Source organism: Camellia sinensis, chromosome 14 (genome assembly GCF_055761805.1).
Source record: "Camellia sinensis isolate YWXY chromosome 14, ASM5576180v1, whole genome shotgun sequence".
In the NCBI taxonomy this organism is placed as follows: domain Eukaryota; kingdom Viridiplantae; phylum Streptophyta; class Magnoliopsida; order Ericales; family Theaceae; genus Camellia; species Camellia sinensis.
In genome coordinates, this window is record NC_138974.1 from 67522806 (window position 1) to 67545180 (window position 22375).

The following is a 22375-nucleotide window of genomic DNA, read 5'->3' on the forward strand; positions in this document are numbered from 1 at the left end:
TGTGACAACCCTCACCATTGTTCACTGATTAACCACTGATTACTGCTAAACTGAGACTAACCATGTTAATTGACTGACTGACTGAAATCCTGAACTGATTGATTGTCTATATCTGTTTAAGTGCATCTCTATCTGAAATTGATTAGTGATATGTGTTAATCATAATTTATGTGATTTTTTTGGCATATTTATTTGAAATGGGATTTGGTATAATTAAATTAGAATAAATATTGATAAATTGCACTAATTGTCTTAATTCACAACTTTGCCACTTAGTGGCCCATTACTTGGAACATTTTTGAGCTCTCCTCATTAGACACAACACATTTCATCAGCCTTCTCCTTGCTATAGTCGACTAGAGAGAGTGAGAGGAATAGAGTGATTTTAACAATTTTAGCTTGGTGATTTGAGGAAATTGAAGGTTGATTTCATGTTTGGACTCCTACACCTAGAATTAGAGACTTAAGGTAGAGATTATACCTTTTTGTTTATATATTCAAGTTATATGTTGCATGGTTTATGGAAGTCTAGAGATTAAGGTCATGAATTAGCTTAATTTGTTGAATCAAAGCTTAATCTTTGCATGCATTCTTGCATTTTGAAGTTGTTCTTCACAAATTTGCCACATGCATGTTCATATTTTGAGTATAGATCATGATTTTACCATGTTTTTGGAAGAATTAGCTCATTAGAGCATGTAATTGAAGCTTTGATCTTGGTTAAATACTTGCATGTCACATTAAAGTTATGTGTCTTGAAATTTGGTTCAAAATTGTGTTTAATTGAACTGCCCTTGGGTTTTGATTTCTCAAATTGACCTTTGAAACATGTTATATTTTGAGTTTTGAAGAGTTTTCCAGAAAATTGGCCCAAGAGGATCGAATTTGGTGTTTTAAAACTTGGTTTTGAGCTTGAGGTTCGAATCTGGAATTTCCAGGATTTGGACTTCCACTCGAGCGAGGTTACTGGCGCTCGAGCGGGAATATCGTGTTCCCAGCACTTTCATCTATTTTACAGTCCGCTTGAGCGGGGTATTTGACGCTCGAGCGAGGACTTGTGTCACACGCTCGAGCGGGTATCGAGCGTCCATCGAGCGTGATTTTCACCAATCCAGTACTTTTGGCATGTGTTACAGTCCGCTCGAGCGGGGTAACTTGCGTTCGAGTGTAAAATTTTGTTTGCATGTCCGCTCGAGCAGGGAAACCCACGCTCGAGCGGGACCTCTATTTTCTGAAAATCTTGAAAATATTTTCTAAGTACATCCTTGCATCCTCATTTCATTCTAGGCATTCTTAAGCCTAGTTTAAGGCATCTTAATGAGGATATTAATGTAGAACCACACCGAGTCAAGATAGAGATTAAGTTATTATTTTCCCAGCTGTGTAGCTTGGTGTGTGTTCATTCTGTAACTGTGTAGGATTGACATCCGGAGACGCGTACTAGCTTATCTGTAGCCTAGAACTCTGTAAGTAACAGTGTTGTAAAGATATGTTCGAAAATGAATATTTTCTGAATGATCAACGTGAACTGCTTTCTGAACTATTTACTGTTAACTGAATAAATGTTTGTCCTCTATTCTGAACTATATTGTGGCATCATTAGCAACTACTGTTATTGTTACTGCTATTGTTACAGAGATCTCTGTCAGTTCCTATTTTGGAACTTTTGTTTACTGTTATGATGGCCATCATTGACTGTTCGGTCTTTCAAGACCTATTATTTACTGTACTATTCTGCTAATGGATGTACCACATATGACTGTTATGACTGAATGACTGATACACTGAATCAATTGACTGTTTTCAATACTGAAAGGACATTCATTCTTAACCTCTTTACGCATTATGTTATTCACTGGGCTTTAGCTCATTGTTTTATATATATATGTAGGTGTTCAGGCACCAGATCGGAGCTAGTAGCATGGGTTAGACTCCCTTTTGTCAAGGCCAACTATTGTGCCTCACTACGAGGTCTCGAGCCTGTCAAGCTAGGGCTTTTGGGGCGTTTTAGTTTTTCCCTTCCTTGGTTATGTTCTGCACAGACTAAATATTTTTGTACTGTACTGTTTTAAATAGGGATTAAGTCCCTGTCCTGAATGATTGTATATATTGTACATGTATGTATAGACTGTTCTGTTATGAATGTGTATATATATGAAAAGTCTTTTTGCATATAGACTGTCACAGCTCATTGGACATTGTCTATTTACTGTATTGGCTTCCGCCAGCCCCTATACTCTGTATTACTGTATTATTGTTAAGCAGGCCTTCGGTAACCTCGGATTATTGGCCGGTTACGGTACTAAACCCATAGGGGCGGGTTTGAGTCGTGACAGAAAGAGATGAGGGTTTTTTGGGTCTGAGTTTAGGGTTGATGATTATGAGAGTTGGGTATCGAAGAAGAGCTTTGTTCTTTCGGAGGAGAGTTAAATTACTCTGATATGATATATGGGTGTCGATCTAGTAACCTTAGATATCAAAAAATAATATTGTGGATCTTTTTTATTACTAAAAATAAGGAAAGAACCTTAGACTAATTTTCCCTAATTTTTTTTGTTAACTGGCTTAATGATTAACTAACGGTAGAATTAAATTATAATGAAAGTTTAAACTTTAGAAAATAAAATGTAATTTTTAAAATATAAAAGGCTACTTAAAGAGAAAATTTAAAGATGTTGCCAATATTTAGTAACATATATTACACATTTAAAAATAAAATAAAATAGGGTCAATTACACTTACATCCTCTGAAATTTGGGTTTAATACATATCATCTCGTAACGTTTGGAAAATGACACTAGTCCCCCTGTCATTGTAATTATTTAGACGGAATGAAAATATTGAACTCATACACTCCCTCTTTTCATGTTTTACTTTACTTCTTCTGTTTTTTTTTTTCCCCAATTTTCCTTTACTGTACTTTTTTTTTTCAATGTAATTTTCTCTATTTTTCTACTAAGAGTTGTTACATTTTATATAAGTAGGGGATTTATGAAATGAGATTATTAACTACAAGGGTGAGAATATAATTTCCGGAACGTCAAGGGGTAGAATGTAATTGTACCAAACCCGATGGGGTCAGTGTAATTTACCCAATAAAATTTGAGCCTATATATATTACACTTTCGTCTGTCTCGCTCCCTCTCCCTCTCCCTCTCCCTCTCCTCTGCTATTCCATCTCTTCCCCTGCTCCTCTCGCTCTCCTCTATGTCTCTACTGAGCTCATTCGTCTCTCTTCCTCTGGCTCGACTGACTGCAGGGTTCTAAGTAGCTGCTCGGTTTAAAACCCTAATCTAACCCAGTGATTGGTTTCTGAGAAAACAAAGGAAATTATTTTTTTTGAAGAGCAATCAACAAGGTATGCCTCTCTCTGATTATTTCTGAAACCCTCAACCTTCTTCTAAAACTCTCTTCTTCCCCATTTTTTACTTTCTTTGGATATTTCTGAAATCCTCCCTCTTCTAAAACTCTCTGATTTTTACCCTATTTTCTGTGTCTAGTGTTCCATCTGAATTTCTATTCCAGTCTCTCTTGGCTCACACTGATTTGAAATTTGTACTGAAGCAAGGCTGGTAAGGATTTTGTTCTATTTTGCTATTTATATATCTCGGTTGACATTCTTAATGAAGTAATCCATTTTTACGTTAATTAATATAGTATTTTGTAACCATATTGTTGCCTCCACGACTTGTTCTTGAGTTGTTGGAAAATATTTCATTAGAAATTTTGGCATTAAAATTATAGCGCTGAAATTATGTTATTTGAATTTTGATTGCATCTAAGTTGTTTGTAAAAATGCCTAGTTCGCTAGCAATTTAAACAAAAGTATTTTGGAACTATATTTTCATTGCATTTAGATGTTGAAAACTTGTGATTGACTCAACATGTTCTCCGAAGATTTATCCCAAAATATATTTAGTGATATTCACATGAAGCAACTACACCTTGTGGTTGGGACCTCCCAATTTGTAAGTTAGGGCAAATAGGTATTCCAAGTGTTTTTGGTAATGTTTAGTACTTGTTGTTCTAGTTGAATTAAATAGCCATCTCAAGTAAATCATTTGTTTGATTGGTTTTTAAAAAAACACACACACACACACACACACATATATATATAAGCAAACGTAGTTCACATACAATAGAAGTACTTCCAAAAATGCTAATCGAATAGTGCTTGAACTTCACTTGTATCCTTGTTTAAGCATGAGTAGTTGACAAGATAATGGGGATGAGACTCCAGCCAACAAAAAAGTATGAAAAGTTAAAAAGAATTGAAGTATATGATTTTAATTTTAGCTAAAAAGCAGTTGACATGAACCTTATGTTTAATAAAATGAATTTCCTCTATTATACAATTTTAATTTTAATTTTAATTTTTCAATTCACATGGAGCTTATGTTTAATAAAATGAATTTCCTCCGCATACTTTTTTCATAGTATATTGATGCTAAGATAATCCATGAATTGCTGTCTTCTCTCTAAGCGTGGAGGCTTTCCTACCAACCATGAAAGATTGGTGTGAAACTTTAGGATTGAAGGAGTGAAAAGTATGGGAAAGGGAAAATTTATTTATTTATTTTTTTCCTTGTTTATTTAGCATGGTAAATGATAATGTTGGAAAATGTAAGATTGTTAAATTTTTGTGTACAACCCATAGCAACATGGTAAGTTGCTTTTTAATTTCTTGCAAAATATACATAAATGTTTCTTGCAAAAAATAAAGAATTTTTTTTTTCACTATTTTGTCACTTTTGATTTACGAGTCTTGTTACCATGTGTACCTTTCAAAGGGTGCACATGATGTGCACCTTATATCTTAACCATTGAATCTTCATGAACTAATCTGATCCATTGAATAATTTAATGGAAAAAACTTGAAACCTTCTCAACTAGTTGTTGTCCTGACTGAAGAGCTCCCCCCCCTCTCTCTCTCTCTATTTGTTTTTCTCTTTCTTGCTTTCTCCCCTCTAAGAAAGCCCTAACGTTTTCTCCCAACGCGACTCCGACAATTTTCTCTCCCTCCTATGACGCTACTCAAAGACCTTCCCGCAAAGTGGAAACTCTTCCATCTTCGTTTCTACAACTACATCTGAACATTTTGCCTCAAAAGTGGAAACTCTGGGTGTCTCTCTCTCTCCAACTCCCCTCCATCCTGAACTCTTCCTTTCCCATTTTGTGAGACCCTATACCAAAATCCCCTTTTGTTAACCCTATGTATTTATATATAAATATATACGTATATATAATGTAGCCCACCAATTTGTCTCTATTTTACTCTCATTTTCCACATGCATTCTTCTCTCTACCCCTTCTACCTCATGACAGTGAGTTGGACATTTCCTCCACTTTTCTGTCTCTCTTTCTCTCTCACTCTTGCTTTCCCTTGTTAATGTCTAATCACTTTAGCAAGGCTAAGAACAAGACCATTGCAACATATTTGTAACTTGCTAGTTACCAAACTGTAGCTTTTTGACTCTAACAATCACCTTAGTTAATGCATTGGAGATGCTCTTACACGTAAAAATAGAACATTTTCCTAATAGGAATTAATACCGCATAATAGGGGGAAAAATAATAAATAAATAAATAAATAAAATTAAAAAAAGCTCAAAACTCTATAAAACACAATATACACCAAATGTTCATTTTTGCATCAATATTACTAAATCTAGAAATTACAAGGGCACAATATTTTATCTTCATAGCTAATTCTACTACAAGATAATATTATTAATAATTCATTGGAAACCTAAATTATTATTTTGAGAGAGAGAGAGAGAGAGAGAGAGAGAGAGATGTTGAAATAAAGAATGGTAGAACTGAAAGATGAAATAGAAATCCAAGATAATAATTCAATGAATAAGGGTTGGGTGATAACAGGAGCAGGAGGAAGACATCTCTGGTTTTGCTCAATCCTCTCTGGCTTCCATTATTTGTGTATACATAATTGTGTTTGTATGTATATTGCATAAATATATATATATATATATATAGAGAGAGAGAGAGAGAGAGAGAGAGAGAGAACAATGGTAGAGCAATTGAACAATACTTTCAACCACATCACAACGTTTCTTTCTCAATTACTAGCCTTGGTACATGTGTGTTGCACATGATACGAGACGACAAAGATAGACCAAATATGAGAGATCTCACATCTGGTTGGCCACCTTCAATGTTGCCTTCTTCCATGCCACCATCATCGTATTGCTATGCAGAGGGATATCAGACTCCACCATCGTTAGTTGTTCATCAATTGAGCAACAGATCGAGCACTAAGAGCCAGAATTTGTCAATCGTGAGTACTAAGTAGGTCTGTGACTCCATGAATACCAGTGAGATGGTAAGGGTGGTTTTAGAGGTGAGATGGTAAGGGTCGTTTCGGAGGCGAGATGGTGAGGGGGTTTCACTGGAGCTTGTGAGAGATCGAAAGAGAAAGAACTGGGAGGTGAGAGATGAGAGAGACGAAGATGAAGAGAACACGTTTGATTGAGAGATGAGAGAGAAATGTAATTCTCTAGATTTCTCTTTGAAGGGGAGAGGGGGTATGTTGATAACTCTAATCTCTCAATGTACAATATAATCACGACACTTGCTCATCTTATTTTTATACTTATATATGCAGTCGGGTTGGTTTCATTCAGTGGGCATAACATAAACTTGTCACCGGCCGTAAATCTAAAAAAAATAACTTGCAGTTGACTGTTGCTAGTTTTGAAATCAACGGTTCAACATAGGGTTCGGATGGGTGGGTTGGGTAGACCTAGGGATGGTGAAAATTACCCTTCCTAAGGATGGTTGAGGACTTGAGGCCTAGAGTCTCAAATGCCATATCAATGTGATTAACAAAAGACATTCCAAAAAAGCAATCCACCTACTTTAACCCAAAAAACTAGACTATCCAACTTATTCCAAACCAATCTAAGAGCAATTCCAGTGAGTTGATATAATGGATTTATTTATCAAAAAAAAAAAAAAAAACCATCTCTAGAAGGAAGGCAAATCCGAATTGCATTCGTATATTGATACTTCTCGGATAGTTACGGATACGTATCGGATAATTCTAAAAAATATGTGATATTTCATAATTAATTTTGAAATATCAGATATTCTTAAGTCACGTGTCAGAATTTCGAAAAATCTCGCTATGAGAATCTAGGTTCACTAAGTTGCATCATACATGCCTAATAGCAAAAAGGGCTGCTAAAAGTGTGTCTTGATTTAAGCATCATATATTTTAATGACGAAATATTTCATCTCTAAAAATAATTGCAATCATATAACACGACCATAAAAGAAATATACTCAATGACAAACCTTGGCTAAAATATTGTATTCAATTCAATTTTGAATGGCAAACACATTCTTGAACTTGTTTTTTAATGGACAACACAACAATGCGAAACAAAAATAACTCATCCCTATTCTTTACTGGGAAAGTCATGTATATCTTCAGTGGAGAAGCACTAACATACACTATCAAAACTTACATTTTTTAAAACCCTAACATGCAAAATTTGAAAACCCCAAACCAAAGCCCTAAATTTTGAATTTAAAATTTAACTTGTCAATCAAAATCGTAAATTTTCAATCTAAAATCTTACTTATCAACATGCTTTCGTTCTTTCAATTGGGAGTTAGAAGCACAAACCTGGTTCAATCTATGTCTAAGGATGGAGGTTTTTCTAAATTTGTTTACACGTATTTTCTATCTCTCTCTCTCTGTCTCTCTCTCCGTGTTGTTCCTATTTCGTCTCCTCGGAGTATTGTGTTGCTGGAGGAGGTTGGTTGTTTTTCCCCCTTCACGTTAACCCTCTTCTTTTTCTCTACATTGTTGTCTTCTTTACTTCTATTCTCTACGTTGCTATCTTCTTCTTCAAATGGCTGTGATGTTGCTACCCTCTTCTTCTATTCTCTTCACATTGCAGCCTTCTTCTTCTTATGCTTATTCTTCTTCCATCCTCTTATGATTATTCTTCGGTCTCCTTCTCTTTATCATCTTTCTTTGGACATATCTGTTTTTTTTCCCCCATTCTTATTCTTCTTCAACCTTCTCTTCTTATTCATGTTTTATGTTAAACTTTGAAATAGTGTTCATTTGTGTATGTATAGTAGTGTTTGTTGGTATTTATAAACCAAACCAAACCAAACCAAACCAAACCAAACCAAGCCAAGCGTTAAGTCCCATCAAATGAGGTCGGCTGCATGAATCCTTCTTCTCCACTTGACTCTATCTCATTTAATCAATTCAAAGTAGGATTCATTTTCATAAGGGATCTAAGCGGCTTTTTACGTGCTAGCTATCGGCTACCTAACACACAACCCTCCTCCTTTACTCAAGCTTGGAACCGGCGGAGTTATTAGTTGTTTGTTAGTATTTATATTTTTAAATATTTAATATTTCATTTCGCTTATGTTGAACCTTAAATTATTTGCTTATATTAAATTGTATTTTTTTTGACGTACAAGGTGTGCCTCACTTCGGTGAAGCTTGCGCCTTGCACATAGGCCCCAAGAGACCTTGGCACCTCGGTGCGCCTATCACCTTTAATAACACTGGTATTTTCTATTGATACTTTATACATTGTTATTGTCTAATGCCCCTTTATATCTTTTCAGATGAAATTAGTTGAAACATCATATTTTATAGGAATTTTCCATTAGATGTTCTCGTTGTTTTTTCATATTTCATGTAAGCATTGTGTTGAGCACTGGTGCTCTGATTTTCACTTTGTCACTGCTCTATGTTTGTACTCATGATGATGCATATACAACTGTTCGTTAATGCTGACGTTTACCAGTGGTTCTGTTTTTTGGGTTTTTTTTTTTGTCCTCTAATTATGCAGAGTTTGGCATATACTTATGAATGGCTTGGAGTGAGGTTGGGAGAAAGGTGCGTCTTTGGTATCAGTTTAAGATGCATCTGAATATCCATGTGATTACATTTTACTTCTATGATCTTTGTCAGCTGACCTTGAAATTCTCAACATTTTCAAATTTTGTATGGTGATTCCAAATTAATTGAGTTTTTAAAATATTCAGAGAAAAATATTTTCTTTTCCATTCGTAAGTTGGTTTATTCTTGTGAGTTTTACCTGCCAACTTATGTCACTTGAGCTTTTCATGGTACTGTCATATTATCCTATTATCCTTTTTAATGGTTTTAATTCTACTAGATCACTCTGTCCCTGCATCTTATTTAAAAGACGTTGTATTTAAGGGTTGTTTGGGATGACCTAAATAAGTGCACTTTTTGTCTTTTTACGAAAAGATGTGCAGAAAAGTAGAGAGGTGATGTGATGGAAAAAAGATAAAAAGATAAAAAGATGGATTATTTTTGGGTTGCGAAACTTGGCCTTAGTTGCATACCACGGGTATCATCCATGTGTTTGGTCACTGGTTTGATGAGTATCATCCACACTGTTCTTGGAGACCTTTAGTTCACTGACATAATGGGAATTGCTCTTGGTTTCACTTTGCACATGCTTGGTGTTGAATTTTTGAACATAGTATGTTAGTGTATTGATGAGTTGGCTGTAAATAGGTAATTCTCAGGTGTTCTTCTCCTGTCTCCTTTCCTTGGGTGGTTCGAGGGATTATGAATAATTGGTAGTACTTGGCATTCTATCCTTTAGTTTATTTTCTCTGTTGTTTTCTTCTTCTGTTTTATCATGCCTGTCCAAAAGGAAAATGAAAAATATGGTGCAATTGTTGAGTTTAATGATGTTAGGATTATGAACTCAGACTTCCTCTGACATTGCCTGTAGATTTAATTATGATGGTTTTTGTCATCTCCCTAAACGAACGGTCTGCATTCACATTGACGTCACTGTCTCTCTTTGAACCTCTTTGTAGTTTGTCATAATAAAAAAGTGAAACCAAGTTAAGTTACCATGATGTATCTGGTAAATATTTCTTCTCATATTACTTTCGAAATTAATCTTAGATCTTTGCCACAGGGAATTTGTTCTAGCCTCACAAAAGCCTTGACTTCAACAACGTTCAGAGATGCACTGGTGTCAAAATCTTCAAACACCGTTGAAGGAAAGGTGAAGGCATTTTCTGCTTCAGTCAGATGCATACCAGGTAAATGGGAATGCATATTGCATCTTTTTGATTCGTGTTCAGTATTTGTTGGTTCTGCTTTTGTTACGGACTGGACTTGTATGTTTTGCAGCTTTTTATTTCAAAATTTCAACTGTAGTCCGTTCCTCTGTTCTGCATTTTCTCGTGGTTTAAAACAACGAATCAAAAAAATGTTGTCCATTGGTTTTATTACTAGGCAACACAAATTTCTTTCTAGCACTCACAATCTCTAAAAGAGAAAAATAGAGCGTTCTCAGGAAGGTTTCAAGTATACTTTTTGTTATTGATTCCCCTAAAATTTTGTACTGCAGAATTTTCTATCAGCCGAGTGTTATGGGGTGCTGACAATTGCAAATTTTTGACCAAGCGGCCCTTAATACGGTACATTGACATCTTTTTTTTTATTGTTTCCCCCACCCCAATCCCAATGTCTATTTGGTTTAGACTAATAGCTGCCCCGTTTATTCAACTTTCTGTACTATAGTCCTGTCCACTTGTACTTCTCCTGAAATGTTCAGCTGTTGCGATGAAGTAGTTTGCTCTGGTTGACTGTTTAGCCTAATTGTAAATTTTCTGTATCTCTGTTGGAAAAAAGGTGCAACACAGATTGTTTATCTCCTAGGGGGTAACGTTTAGGTCTCAACACATGAGACACAAGCTTTTTTGATTTTTGAATTTATGTGTAAGACATGTAAAAAAGTTGTCAAATTAAGTGTGAGAGCATGTAAACTGCAATCTGTTATTTGTCTTTAATTTTTGAATTGTTGATGATATTTTTCCCCTTCATTTTCCAATTTGGCCTTCCTGAGATAATTAATTAAAATTTGAACATGGATGATTTTATTAAAATTTGATGATTTTATTGTAGCTTTTATTGTTTAACCATGGATGATTTTTTAAGTGACATGATTAGCTGGAAAAATAAACTAATGTGTATTCGTCATAAGTCTAGGGTGTAAGTGCATTTTCGTGTTTAGAGCTATGCCTTACCTCCCTTGGGATATGACATGTGCAATCCTTCTTTCTCTGAGCACCATTTGTGCAATTTGAAGTGATTTTGGTCCTTGTGTGAAAATATTATCTCGGTCCAAGATTTTTTACAGAATTACCCTCATACCCCCCCTCCCATGTAGAGGGGATAAATGAAGAGAACTTATTTAAAAATAACTGTCTCCTCTTCGATTGTATGATTTGCTATTTGTGGAGATGGAAGAAGTGAACGACCTTTAGCGACCATCACAATGTTACTTCATGAGCACAATGATTTGTAAGGAAAAGTAGAAATAAATTTGGTAAAATTTTTCAATAATAGCAGCACTGAAAGACGCGTTTTTTTTTTTTTTTGGTGTGAGATTTTTTTCCTGTGTTTTCATGGACAAGTTAAGGATGCTAGACTGTAGAAATTTATGTATTATTGATTGATGTTTATTGATTTATTACAATGATTCATGATTCCTATATATAGAAGAGGGTGAGTGTGTAGTAGGTAAGGAGTAGGTGAAGTGGAGGTGGTAGTGGTGTAGTGGGTTAGGTTTAGTGGAGTAGGTGAGGTGGTAGTGGTGTAGTGGGTTAGGTTTAGTGGAGTAGGTGAGGTGGTAGTGGTGGTAGGTTTATGGTAAATTCTAACAGCCCCCCGCAAATTCAAGGAGGATAGAAACTAACCAACTTGAGTTTGAAGAGAGGAACAAAACAAAAAAATACATAAAAATAAAAAAAGGATAGGTGACACTGTATGGTCGTGTCAGACCATTGGTAAAGACACTGGATGGTGGTGTCATAACGTTGTAGAGGACACTGTATGGGGGTGTCATAACGTTGTAGAGGACACTGTATGGTGGTGTCAAACCGATGTAGAAGACAGTTTATGGGGTCATGTCGGACCGTTGTAGCAGACAATGTTGTGATAGTTGTTGTGACAGTTTACAGAGTCTTGCTGGACCCTTGTAGAAACTAACCGGAATCAATGTCGGGACAGTTTACTGAGTCTTGTTGGACCCTTAAAGGAGCTAACCGGAATTAGTGTCGGGACAGTTTACAGAGTCTTGTCGGACCCATGAAGGAGCTAACCGGAATCAATGTCGGGACAGTTTACAGAGTCTTGTCGGACCCTTGTAGAAACTAACCGGAATCAATGTCGGGACAGTTTACAGAGTCTTGTCGGACCCATGAAGGAGCTAACCGGAATCAATGTCGGGACAGTTTACAGAGTCTTGTCGGACCCCTAAAAAGTCGCACCCTCAAAAGGTGTGCCCAATCTTTCAAAAGGCGTGCCATCAAAAGGCGTGCCCAATCCATAAAAAGGCGTGCCATCAAAAGGCGAGCCCAAGTCATAAAAAGATGTGCCGGACATGATGGCGAGGCACGTGAGTGCCTTGGCTGGCGCGCCCGTTTGTCGTCTGGCGTCAAGTGGCGCGCGATACGCGTGGCTGCCTCGCTATTTAACCAAGGTTGATGCTGAGGCTGAGGCAGAGGCAGACAAAAAACTTCTGAAAATCCTCTGAAAAAAAACTCTTCCTTTACTGAGAGAGAAACTCTGTAATACTCTGTAACCAACCCGTCTCTGAAACACTCAGCAACATGGCCTCTTCTTCCCGTCTAGCTACCCAGAACATGGCCTCCTCTTCCCGTGGTCTGCTCACGCTCTTTCCAGAATTGAACGAGTCCACAAGAGAAATAACTGGTGCGGTGGCCAGTGAACCGCAACCAAACACCTCTGGTTTTGCTCCGTTGAACTTTCCGATGCGGTCGGTGGAGCAAAAAATGGCGGTGCAAACTGATATTGAGGCCAATCAGTATACTCTGAAGTCATGTGTGGAAACCATGACTGCGGTCACAAACTTGTCGCACCGGCTGCAGAGTAGGACAAATGAGGTGCAGCAGTTAAACGCCCAACTGGCTCTGCTCCAACGCATGTATAAGGATGCGCGAGCAGAGATAAGTGTGCTAAAGGCGGAAAATAAGGAGCTGAAGCGGAAGGCCACCGTTATGTTCCGATTTGGAGGTCCGCCATATGCTGTAGTGGAGGAGCAGGAAGGAGGCAACTTGCTTGGTGGTCTAGGAAGCACGGAGGCAACACCGGCAAGGACCACCCAGGACGGAGGCAAGAAGAAAAGGCCGGCGGCTGAGTAGAGAAGAAAAATCCCACTGTGGCTGTGGTAGTTTTGTTTTGTTTGTGTGGGTTTTTTTTTTTTTTTTTTTTTTTTTTTTTTGGATGTAAAAGTGTGATCGGGGTTGATCCCCTGATATGAATAAAATGACAAGGTTGTGGAATGTTGTTGGTGTTATTTTGTGGTGTTGTTTTGTTTAATAAGAAAAATAAAATAAAAGAAAATAATGGATAAAGAAAATAGAGAAAAATATTTGTGGATGGGTGATAAGAAAAAACAGCAGTGTGATTTTTTTATTTTTTATTTTTATTTTTTTTATTTTTTTTGGTGGAATATAAAATAAATAATAATAAGAGAATGGAAAACGGGTGATGCTTACTAACAAGGGATAGGGAAAATATATTATAATAAAATATATATATATATATATTAAAATAAAAGAAAAGGGTGAAAGAGCGTGGATGAAATAAATTAAGAGAAAGGAGAGATATGATTAAAGTGGGTTTGAAAGTGGGAAAAGATGAGAGAGAGGGAGATAGAGTGGGTGCATGATGATGATGTTGGGTCCATGGAGAGAGAGAGAGAGAGAGAGGGATGTCCAAGAAGCTTGTGCTTTTGACAGTTACACATTACCCAAGCTGTATGTGAAGATGCATGTTACTGTCTTACACTTCTGCAGGCTTGGTATTCTTTGTGGGGCACTTGCAACACGTGACATTGAAAATTGTATTCGAAAATGATGACATCTCCAACATGAAACGTCTTGGAAGCAGCCCAGGCCTTGTAATCAATATTCCCAATGATGGTTCAACCAGCGGAGTCCCCAACCTTGTACACTGCTGCCATTGAAACCTTCAAGCCAGCAAACATGGCTACCAACAACAGAGCCACAGCTCTACACCCCACACCCAAATCCATGGCTAAGAGAGAGAGAGCAAATCTGGAAAAAAAACAGCAGTGACGAGCAGAAAAGCAGCGCCAGAAACGCCAACGACGACGACGAGTAAGAGTACAACCACGGATATGTGAGAGGCGAGGTGAACGGCGATAGAGGCTAGACGATGATGCGGGTGCCGCCGCCGACATAGCGGAGGAGGGGTGTAAGAAAATGTTGAAGAAGTCAAGGTATGTGTAGAAAATAAGCGGAATAGGTTGAGGTCCGGCGGACGGCCAAGGCGAGGTTGCCGCCCGCCGGTGAAGCGAGAAATACTAAGGTCTTAACCTTGCTCTGATACCATGTAGAAATTTATGTATTATTGATTGATGTTTATTGATTTATTACAATGATTCATGATTCCTATATATAGAAGAGGGTGAGTGTGTAGTAGGTAAGGAGTAGGTGAAGTGGAGGTGGTAGTGGTGTAGTGGGTTAGGTTTAGTGGAGTAGGTGAGGTGGTAGTGGTGTAGTGGGTTAGGTTTAGTGGAGTAGGTGAAGTGGTAGTGGTGGTAGGTTTATGGTAAATTCTAATTCTTTTCTTGCCCTTTTTCTTCTTTTCTCTTCTTTGACTAACTTTTTTTTCTGTGGCACTGAACTACAATGCTGCCACAGAGAGATTTTACCATTTAAGCTAAATGGTACCTTCTCTAACTTCTTATCTCTTGCTACATCCTGTTGTCTGTATTGACAGGTTGCCACATAATTTGATTACCCTCTGGGCAATTCCTGATCTGTCATGTGCTTTTGTTTTGCTGAGTTAACTATGTTTGACATGCTTTTATCTGGTCTTTTAAACATGCTAAATAAGATATAAAAATAAGAATTTCCTTGGATGCATGATATCTTCATCACATATATTGAGATTGGATCTATGCAGCGATTTCTTAATAGTTACTTTTCCAGCTGTTAGGGTCTTAGAATTGGATATGAATAATTCTATGGACACTAACACACTCACTAAAAATCTTACTAAAAGTGTAAGTGGCCAAATATGATTGGTGGTCAAAAAAGCTATGATACTTGATATTTAGACACGTGCTTTTAGTAAGAGTTTTAGTGCATGCAGAATTGCTCATTGGATATTCATCTACTGGTTATTGTTGCTTTCTCTAGTGTTAATGTTAAAGGTAAGCCAATGTTGCCTCTCATTTCTGCTTCGCTTATTAAGGTATAGTGGCACAGTAAATATGATAAGTTGAAATAGTTGGTGATAGACGCTTCAAAAGTCTTTCTGATCATATGCATACTGTTTGAGGAATGATCTATATTTATAATTCCTTGAGTACAAGTCAGTCAGACTTTTTGGTTTGCGTTTTGCAAACATTTATCTTTATTTGGGTAATTACTGGTATTTGCCCGAAAAAATACCAGGCTAGGTGTGGTTTCAGTCAACTCAGTAATAATGAGTTTTCATTTGGGCAAACACTTGTGAAAGTCGACTTTGGATTGAAATATTCTTGGGATTTCGTTCATCCACTAGCTGATAAATCTTTTTAGTTTGTACACAAAATGATAAGTTGGTTTAGTTGATCTCCTTTGTGTTTGATGCAGTTTAGAAGTTGGTGTTTGGATGTGTTTTCATTCATTTGCTTCCATGCCTATTCTTACATAGATTACATTAAATCCTCAGTGGGTCCTTAGATTGATTTAGTTAGCTAAGGGTTAAGGTGGAAGAATTTGTACTGAGGTGTTGACAGAATTTATACCATTTCTCAAGTGTAATGGGTTGGTGTAACGCATGAAAAACTCCTGTCAAATAATGACTTCTGTTTCGATTGTGGGAAATAACTTGATACTCTTGTAGTCGTCTGTGTGATCTTTTAAGCCAGAATCTGGAATATAGTCACAATGTTGGACAGCTTTGAATGCTTTCAGCACCATTAAAGACACATCTGAATGCTGGGTTTAAATATTATTATTGTTTTCATCTGCATAGGTATTTTCATGCGAGTGCGGAACTGTCGGCTAGAAGAAATGATGAGCCACTTGGTTTGAAGACTCCCAGTAAAGGGAAGTTCGTGAAAAGAAGCAATAAGACTCAGCCACCTGTTGATACTCCATATGTTCCCCCTAAATTAAAAAGAACTGCGAAATCTATGCCTGATAGGAAAATCGACATATTTGAAGGCATGACTATTGTAGAGCTTGCGAAGCGAACCGGTGAATCAATTTCCACCTTGCAGGATATTCTTATAAATGTTGGGGAGAAGCTTGATTCAGAGTTTAACCCTCTCAGCATAGACATTGCAGAGCTGATTGCAATGGTATTTCTCCTTTGTTGTGGAAAACAAATAATGAGCTCTCGGTGAAATTAAAAATGGTTGAACATCAGGATGTTCTGTAATTTATTAATTGTAGTATATAATTCACAATAGACTGTCTGGAGATGGTATTCAGTTCATGTGCTTTTAGTATTGTAGTGTGCATGTAGACTGATTCCAAGTTTGATATTTTAACGATGAAGGTAAGATCAATCTGCATCGAGCATCTACATCTATCTGCCAGGAAAGTATTTTATAAAAATATGTAATTGAAATAGTCAGATTAAAGATGTACATTCTTGGGTCTTAATGTACTCATTTTTGCTACTCATTTAACCATTTACATTACTCACTCTACCATGTTTAAAACATGCCCACCTAAAGTGTATCACTATCATTCATTTCCCTTAGTCTGAATTTTACACACGCATGCACACACACACATGCACAAAGATAGGTTTTTGTTCACCACATAGCAAGCAGCATATGATAGATATTTCTATGGAAGCCATAGGGCTAATTTGGGTTTCATCCATCTTTTCAGGAAGTTGGGGTCAATGTTAGGAGGCTGCACTCAAATGAAGGTGCTGAAGTTCTACCACGGCCTGCAGTTGTAACAGTCATGGGACATGTTGACCATGGTAAAACCTCTCTCTTAGATGCTTTACGCCAAACATCAGTGGCAGCCAAAGAAGCCGGAGGCATAACTCAGCATCTTGGTGCATTTGTTGTCAGCATGCCGTCAGGTGCATCAATCACATTCCTCGACACTCCTGGTCATGCTGCCTTTAGTGCAATGAGAAGAAGAGGTGCGGCAGTGACAGATATAGTTGTGCTCGTGGTGGCTGCTGATGATGGGGTGATGCCGCAAACTCTCGAAGCCATGTCCCATGCAAAAGCAGCCGATGTGCCAATTGTTGTTGCTATTAATAAATGTGATAAACCAGCTGCGGACCCAGAAAGAGTAAGAGTGCAGCTTGCTTCAGAGGGTTTGCCACTGGAGGAGATGGGTGGGGATGTTCAGGTTGTTGAAGTGTCTGCAGTAAATAAAGTCGGACTGGATAAGTTAGAGGAGTCTTTGCTACTCCAAGCTGAGTTGATGGATCTAAAAGCACGTATTGACGGACCTGCCCAAGCTTATGTGGTTGAGGCAAGACTAGACAGGGGGCGTGGACCTTTGGCTACTGCAATAGTGAAGGCAGGGACTTTAGTTTGTGGCCAGCATGTTGTTGTGGGTGCAGAGTGGGGAAGAATAAGGGCTATTAGGGATACGATGGGGAAATTAACAGAGGGGGCTAGACCTGCAATGCCTGTTGAAATTGAAGGGCTGAGGGGACTTCCAATGGCTGGTGATGATATCATTGTCGTGGAATCTGAGGAGAGAGCTAGGATGCTTAGTGCTGGAAGGAAAAAGAAATTTGAGAAAGATAGGCTCACGAAGATGGATGAGGAGAAGACAGAGGAAACTCCAGATCCATCAGAAGAGGTGCCGAAGAGGGTTGAAATGCCAATTATAGTGAAAGCCGATGTGCAAGGCACTGTCCAAGCAGTCACAGATGCATTGAAGAGCTTAAATAGTCCTCAGGTATGCCAAATTATTATCATATCAAAGTACCTCATTGGATTCCGTTATGTTGTTGACAATGAATCTTGTTATGGCTGGTAATTATCATTGGGCATTGTTGCTATTGGCATGGTTGTTAGAATCTTACAAGTCATGATTTGATACGAGTTCCAACCAAACCGATTCAATTCATGTCATTGAATCTTAAATTGAGTGAATCGTATGATTCAATTGAGATTCACTATGATTCACTGCGATTCAATTTATTTGCACAATGCATGAAACAGTGTCATTTTTGCAACAACAACAACAAAAAAAGAAAAAAGAAGGGCAAATTACACCAATAAGCCCTGCAGTTTTTTTTTCTTATGGCAGTTTAGTCCCTGTCCTTTTAATTGTGACACATTTGTGTACTTTTGATTGTAACACATTTGCCCGTAGATTTTTTCATGTGTGTCAAATAAGGACAACTAACATCCATCCAAATTTTAAACAAAATTTGGTCGTGTGTGGTGCATATGACACTCTTCTCAGGGCAATATGGCCATTTTGCTCTTTTCTCTAATCCAACTCAATAAGTTTACTCATTGAGTTGACCCATTTTTCAATCAATTTATTATCACCACCCCATCCTGCCAAACTAACACAACTTAATGGTCACCACCATTCACCACTGATTGTTATCCCACCAGCCCCATCCTTGTCTCACCCTGTTCCTCTACCGATCTGCCTAAGTTGTGGCATCTGCCATGGGAAGGGTAAGGAAAGAAAACACTAGACCCACAAATTGATCTGCCACCACCCCAACTGCATCCCACATATTAACTAATGGATATATATATAGATGTATATAATGTGTATATATAATGGGCCTTTATGGTACATTTTCATTTGTTGGGTATATAATGGCTATATACAACATTGGGTCTTTGTGGTCTATATCATGGGCATTTTATTGCCAAGTTGTCATTTGCTGGTATGCTTTCAATGTGGAACACGATCAGGACCCCATTAATGGTGACGGGCTTGATTTGCAAAGACTAACAAACTTGTTGGTATGTTTTTGCCTGGTTTAATTTGTGAGAGATGGAGGTAGAGGTCCTGATTTGTAGGAGAGAGATGGAAGAGGTGGTAAGCTTCAGAAGGAGAAGATGAGAGAGATTGAGAGGGAGGAGGGGTGAGGTAGCTGGCTATGTGAAGGAGAGAAGAGAGACGAGGAACGATTAGGTGTGGTCAAATGTATGGGTAAATTACAATGAGTGATTGTGATTTGTTGATGGTGAGAGGTTATGTTGATTGTCTTACTCTTAAAGGGGTGTCATGTGAACTGCTGATGACCAAATTCTGTCTAAAATTTGGATGGCTGTTAACAATTGTCCTAATTTGACACATGGAAAAATCCAAGGACAAATGTGTTGCAATTAAGAGGATAGGGACTAAACTGACACAAGGAGAACAATTCAAGGAATATTGGGACCCAAAAAAAAGGAGAGAGAGAGAAGAAAAGATAAGAGATCAGTTAACTATGTTAATGTGTTTTACATGTATACACATGAATACATTGTGTGTATTTTTATCTGTATATACATATAAAAAAAAAAATGCTTGGGACTCCCAAAGTTGGGGACTTTCATGACCCCCAAAATGATGTGAACCAATCATGTATTTTTGTTTTTTTTTTTCCTTTCATTCTTGGACCAATCACAGATTCACAGGTGAGTGGGGGTTGTGTTTTTTGGAGGTCTGTAGTCGTCTTGTTATACACAGTTTCTAGTGTATGATTCTTTGAGAAAAATGTCCAATTTCCATTATGCTGCTATCAATCAATATCTTTTACGATTTTGTTCCAGGTTTTTGTAAATGTTGTCCACGTTGGTGTTGGGCCTATATCTCAGTCTGATTTGGACTTGGCACAAGCCTGTGGTGCATGTATTGTTGGATTCAATGTGCGCAATCCACCGAGTTCAGTCACTCAGGCTGCAACTCGCGCCAATATAAAGGTACCTATGATTGCTGCCCAATCTTGATCTTCTTGCAAGTATTTTAATACATTACTTTTTAAAGCATTTGAGGATCAACGTACTATTTCAAGCTTTCTGGTGTCAACTGTTGAAATTAAATGGTGTAAAAACCAAAAAATGAAAATAAGGGTATCATTTGCATTTTTTATGATTTGTTTTTGTGTGTGTGTGTTTTTGGGAATGAAAGCATTGAAACATTTGAAAATACTAATCATTTTTATTTTGTGTGAAAATGTTTTTGAAAATTCAAAGAACAACTTAATAGTATTTCTTAAAAACGTTTTGATTGAGTTTTTTGAATTTGTTTTCCAAAAAATTTCAAAAACTAGTTTGTTTAAAAAAAAACGAAAAAGAAAAATAATAATAATTTTATATGGTTTTCTCTTCTTTTTTTGGGGGGGGGGGATTTCGGAAATTCAAAATATATTTTTTGTTGTTTATTTTTGTAAAATTACTTTCTAATTTTTCCGAAGAATAAAAAATAAAAATTCAGAAAACAAATACTAAACATTTTTTTGGGTAATTATGTTCTAAAATCTCAACCGAACATAGTCTGTGTTTTCAAAAAATTTACTCGTAAACAGTTCGTCAAACATGTTTTTCGCATCATTTTTCATTTTTTTGTTGTCGAGAACCAAAAAGACAGAAAATAAAAACAGTATGAAACATGCCCAAATTGATTTTATTTACTGTTTATCTGGGTTTCTGTAGATAAAACTGCATCGTGTGATCTATCACCTGTTGGAGGACATTGGAAGTTTTATTGTGGAGAAGGCCCCTGGAACTTTTGAGACCCAGGTAGCAGGAGAAGCCCAGGTGCTGAACATCTTTGAGATCAAAGGAAGGAGCAAAGCCAAGGGAGACGATGTGAAGATCGCTGGATGCCGCGTGATGGATGGGCGTTTCACCAAATCGTCTACCATGAGGCTTCTAAGGAGTGGGGAAGTTGTGTTTGAAGGGTCTTGTGCATCCCTGAAGAGGGAGAAACAGGATGTTGAGACAGTCGGGAAAGGTAACGAGTGCGGACTCGTGATTCGTGATTGTTTCGATTTTCAGATCGGAGATGTTATCCAGTGCTTGGAGCAAGTCAACCGGAAACCTAAGTTCATTTCATCAGAGAGCGGGGCCGTTCGAATTGAATGCTGACAATGCTTTTCAAGAGTAATGTTAACACAGAATTCATGTACTTTCTTGTAACATTTTGATATCTGCAGGACCAGTTCATTTTTTGTAGGGTTGAGCAGAGCCCTCATGGCCCTGCCGGTGGTGTCCAATGCTTGGAACTGCAAGAGGCTTTTATTTATTTATTAGTGATTTGCAATTTTGAGAGAGCAATTGTTTCATTTGGTGTTTTGACAGTTTCTGTTTAACTGAGGAACTAACATACTAATACTGCTCATATTTCAATCCCGTACAAGAAACTGTATATGATTTGCTTACTTTGTGGGTGTTTGGGAAGTGGGTTTTTATGTAGGTTTTTTTAGTTGTAGGACATTATTGGAGAAAAAAATTTTAGTGTTTGAGAAGATAGTTGGGTTTTTTTGTGGTTGGATGTAATGTTTGTGAGAGAAAAAGTGAAATGATTATGAGATTGGATGTGATATTTTCTTTGGATTTTTTTTTTTTTTTAGTTTTGCAAAAATTGTCTTTTAGTGGAAAAAATAAAAAAAAAAACCTAGGAGAAAAACTTGCCAAACACCGAGTTTTTGGTTATCATTTTTTCTGTTTTTTTTTTTTTTTTTGGCTTAAGGTTATTATCATTGTAGTAGTCAGTATTTTTTCTTTTCTAGATGGTTTGTTTGGACAGCAAGAAAATGATTTGGCATTGTACTTTGCTTTTAACCTAATTTTATTTAGTTTAGTGGCCAGCATAAAGTCTATTTTTCACTTATGGGCTAGGTATCCTTGTGAACATGAAGTAGAACTAATAAAAATTGCCATAAGTTGTGGACTTGTGGTTTTATATGTAGAAATTAGGGATGGTAATATGAACCTGGCCCAACGAGGATTTGGACTGCTCTGCCCTGTTAGGGTTTTTCCTAAAAATTATTCTTTATAGGGCTGGGGTTGGTATTGAAAGATACATCCCTGACTGTTTTTGAGCCGGAAACAGTGATGGGTTCCCCTGGTCTTAGCCTGTCTCAAAATTTTCCCAGACTATCCATACTTATATACATATGTGTTTAGCATTGTATTATATATATATATATATCTTTCTTCTCTCTCTCACTCTCTCATTCTACCACCATCACTCTCTCATTCTACCACCATCACTCTCTCTCTCGTTCTCATCTTTCCTCTTCGGCCATTGATTGCATACCACAGTCACCAACACCACCACCACCATCGCTGGTCCAGACTCCGATCTACAGATGACAACATCAACTCAGATGGACAAAAAT

General features: G+C 37.3%; 1 protein-coding gene across 3 annotated transcripts; it reads left to right on the forward strand.

Moving 5' to 3' along the window:
- The first annotated feature begins 3127 nt into the window (after positions 1-3127).
- LOC114278415 (Translation initiation factor 2, small GTP-binding protein) lies at positions 3128-21412 on the forward strand. Of its 3 annotated transcripts, XM_028220458.2 has the most exons (10): positions 3141-3358; positions 3501-3572; positions 8467-8556; positions 8844-8890; positions 9957-10083; positions 10395-10464; positions 16064-16391; positions 16933-17973; positions 19803-19952; positions 20685-21412. In XM_028220458.2, exons 4-10 carry the CDS (start codon positions 8864-8866, stop codon positions 21117-21119), a joined length of 2178 nt encoding a protein of 725 aa, XP_028076259.2. In that variant the 5' UTR covers positions 3141-3358; positions 3501-3572; positions 8467-8556; positions 8844-8863; the 3' UTR covers positions 21120-21412. The 3 variants fall into 3 exon arrangements, with proteins under 3 accessions (XP_028076258.2, XP_028076259.2, XP_082760295.1); XM_028220457.2 differs by lacking the exon at positions 8467-8556 and having other exon boundaries at positions 3128-3358; XM_082904169.1 differs by lacking the exons at positions 8467-8556; positions 8844-8890 and having other exon boundaries at positions 3148-3358.
- The last annotated feature ends 963 nt before the right edge of the window (positions 21413-22375 follow it).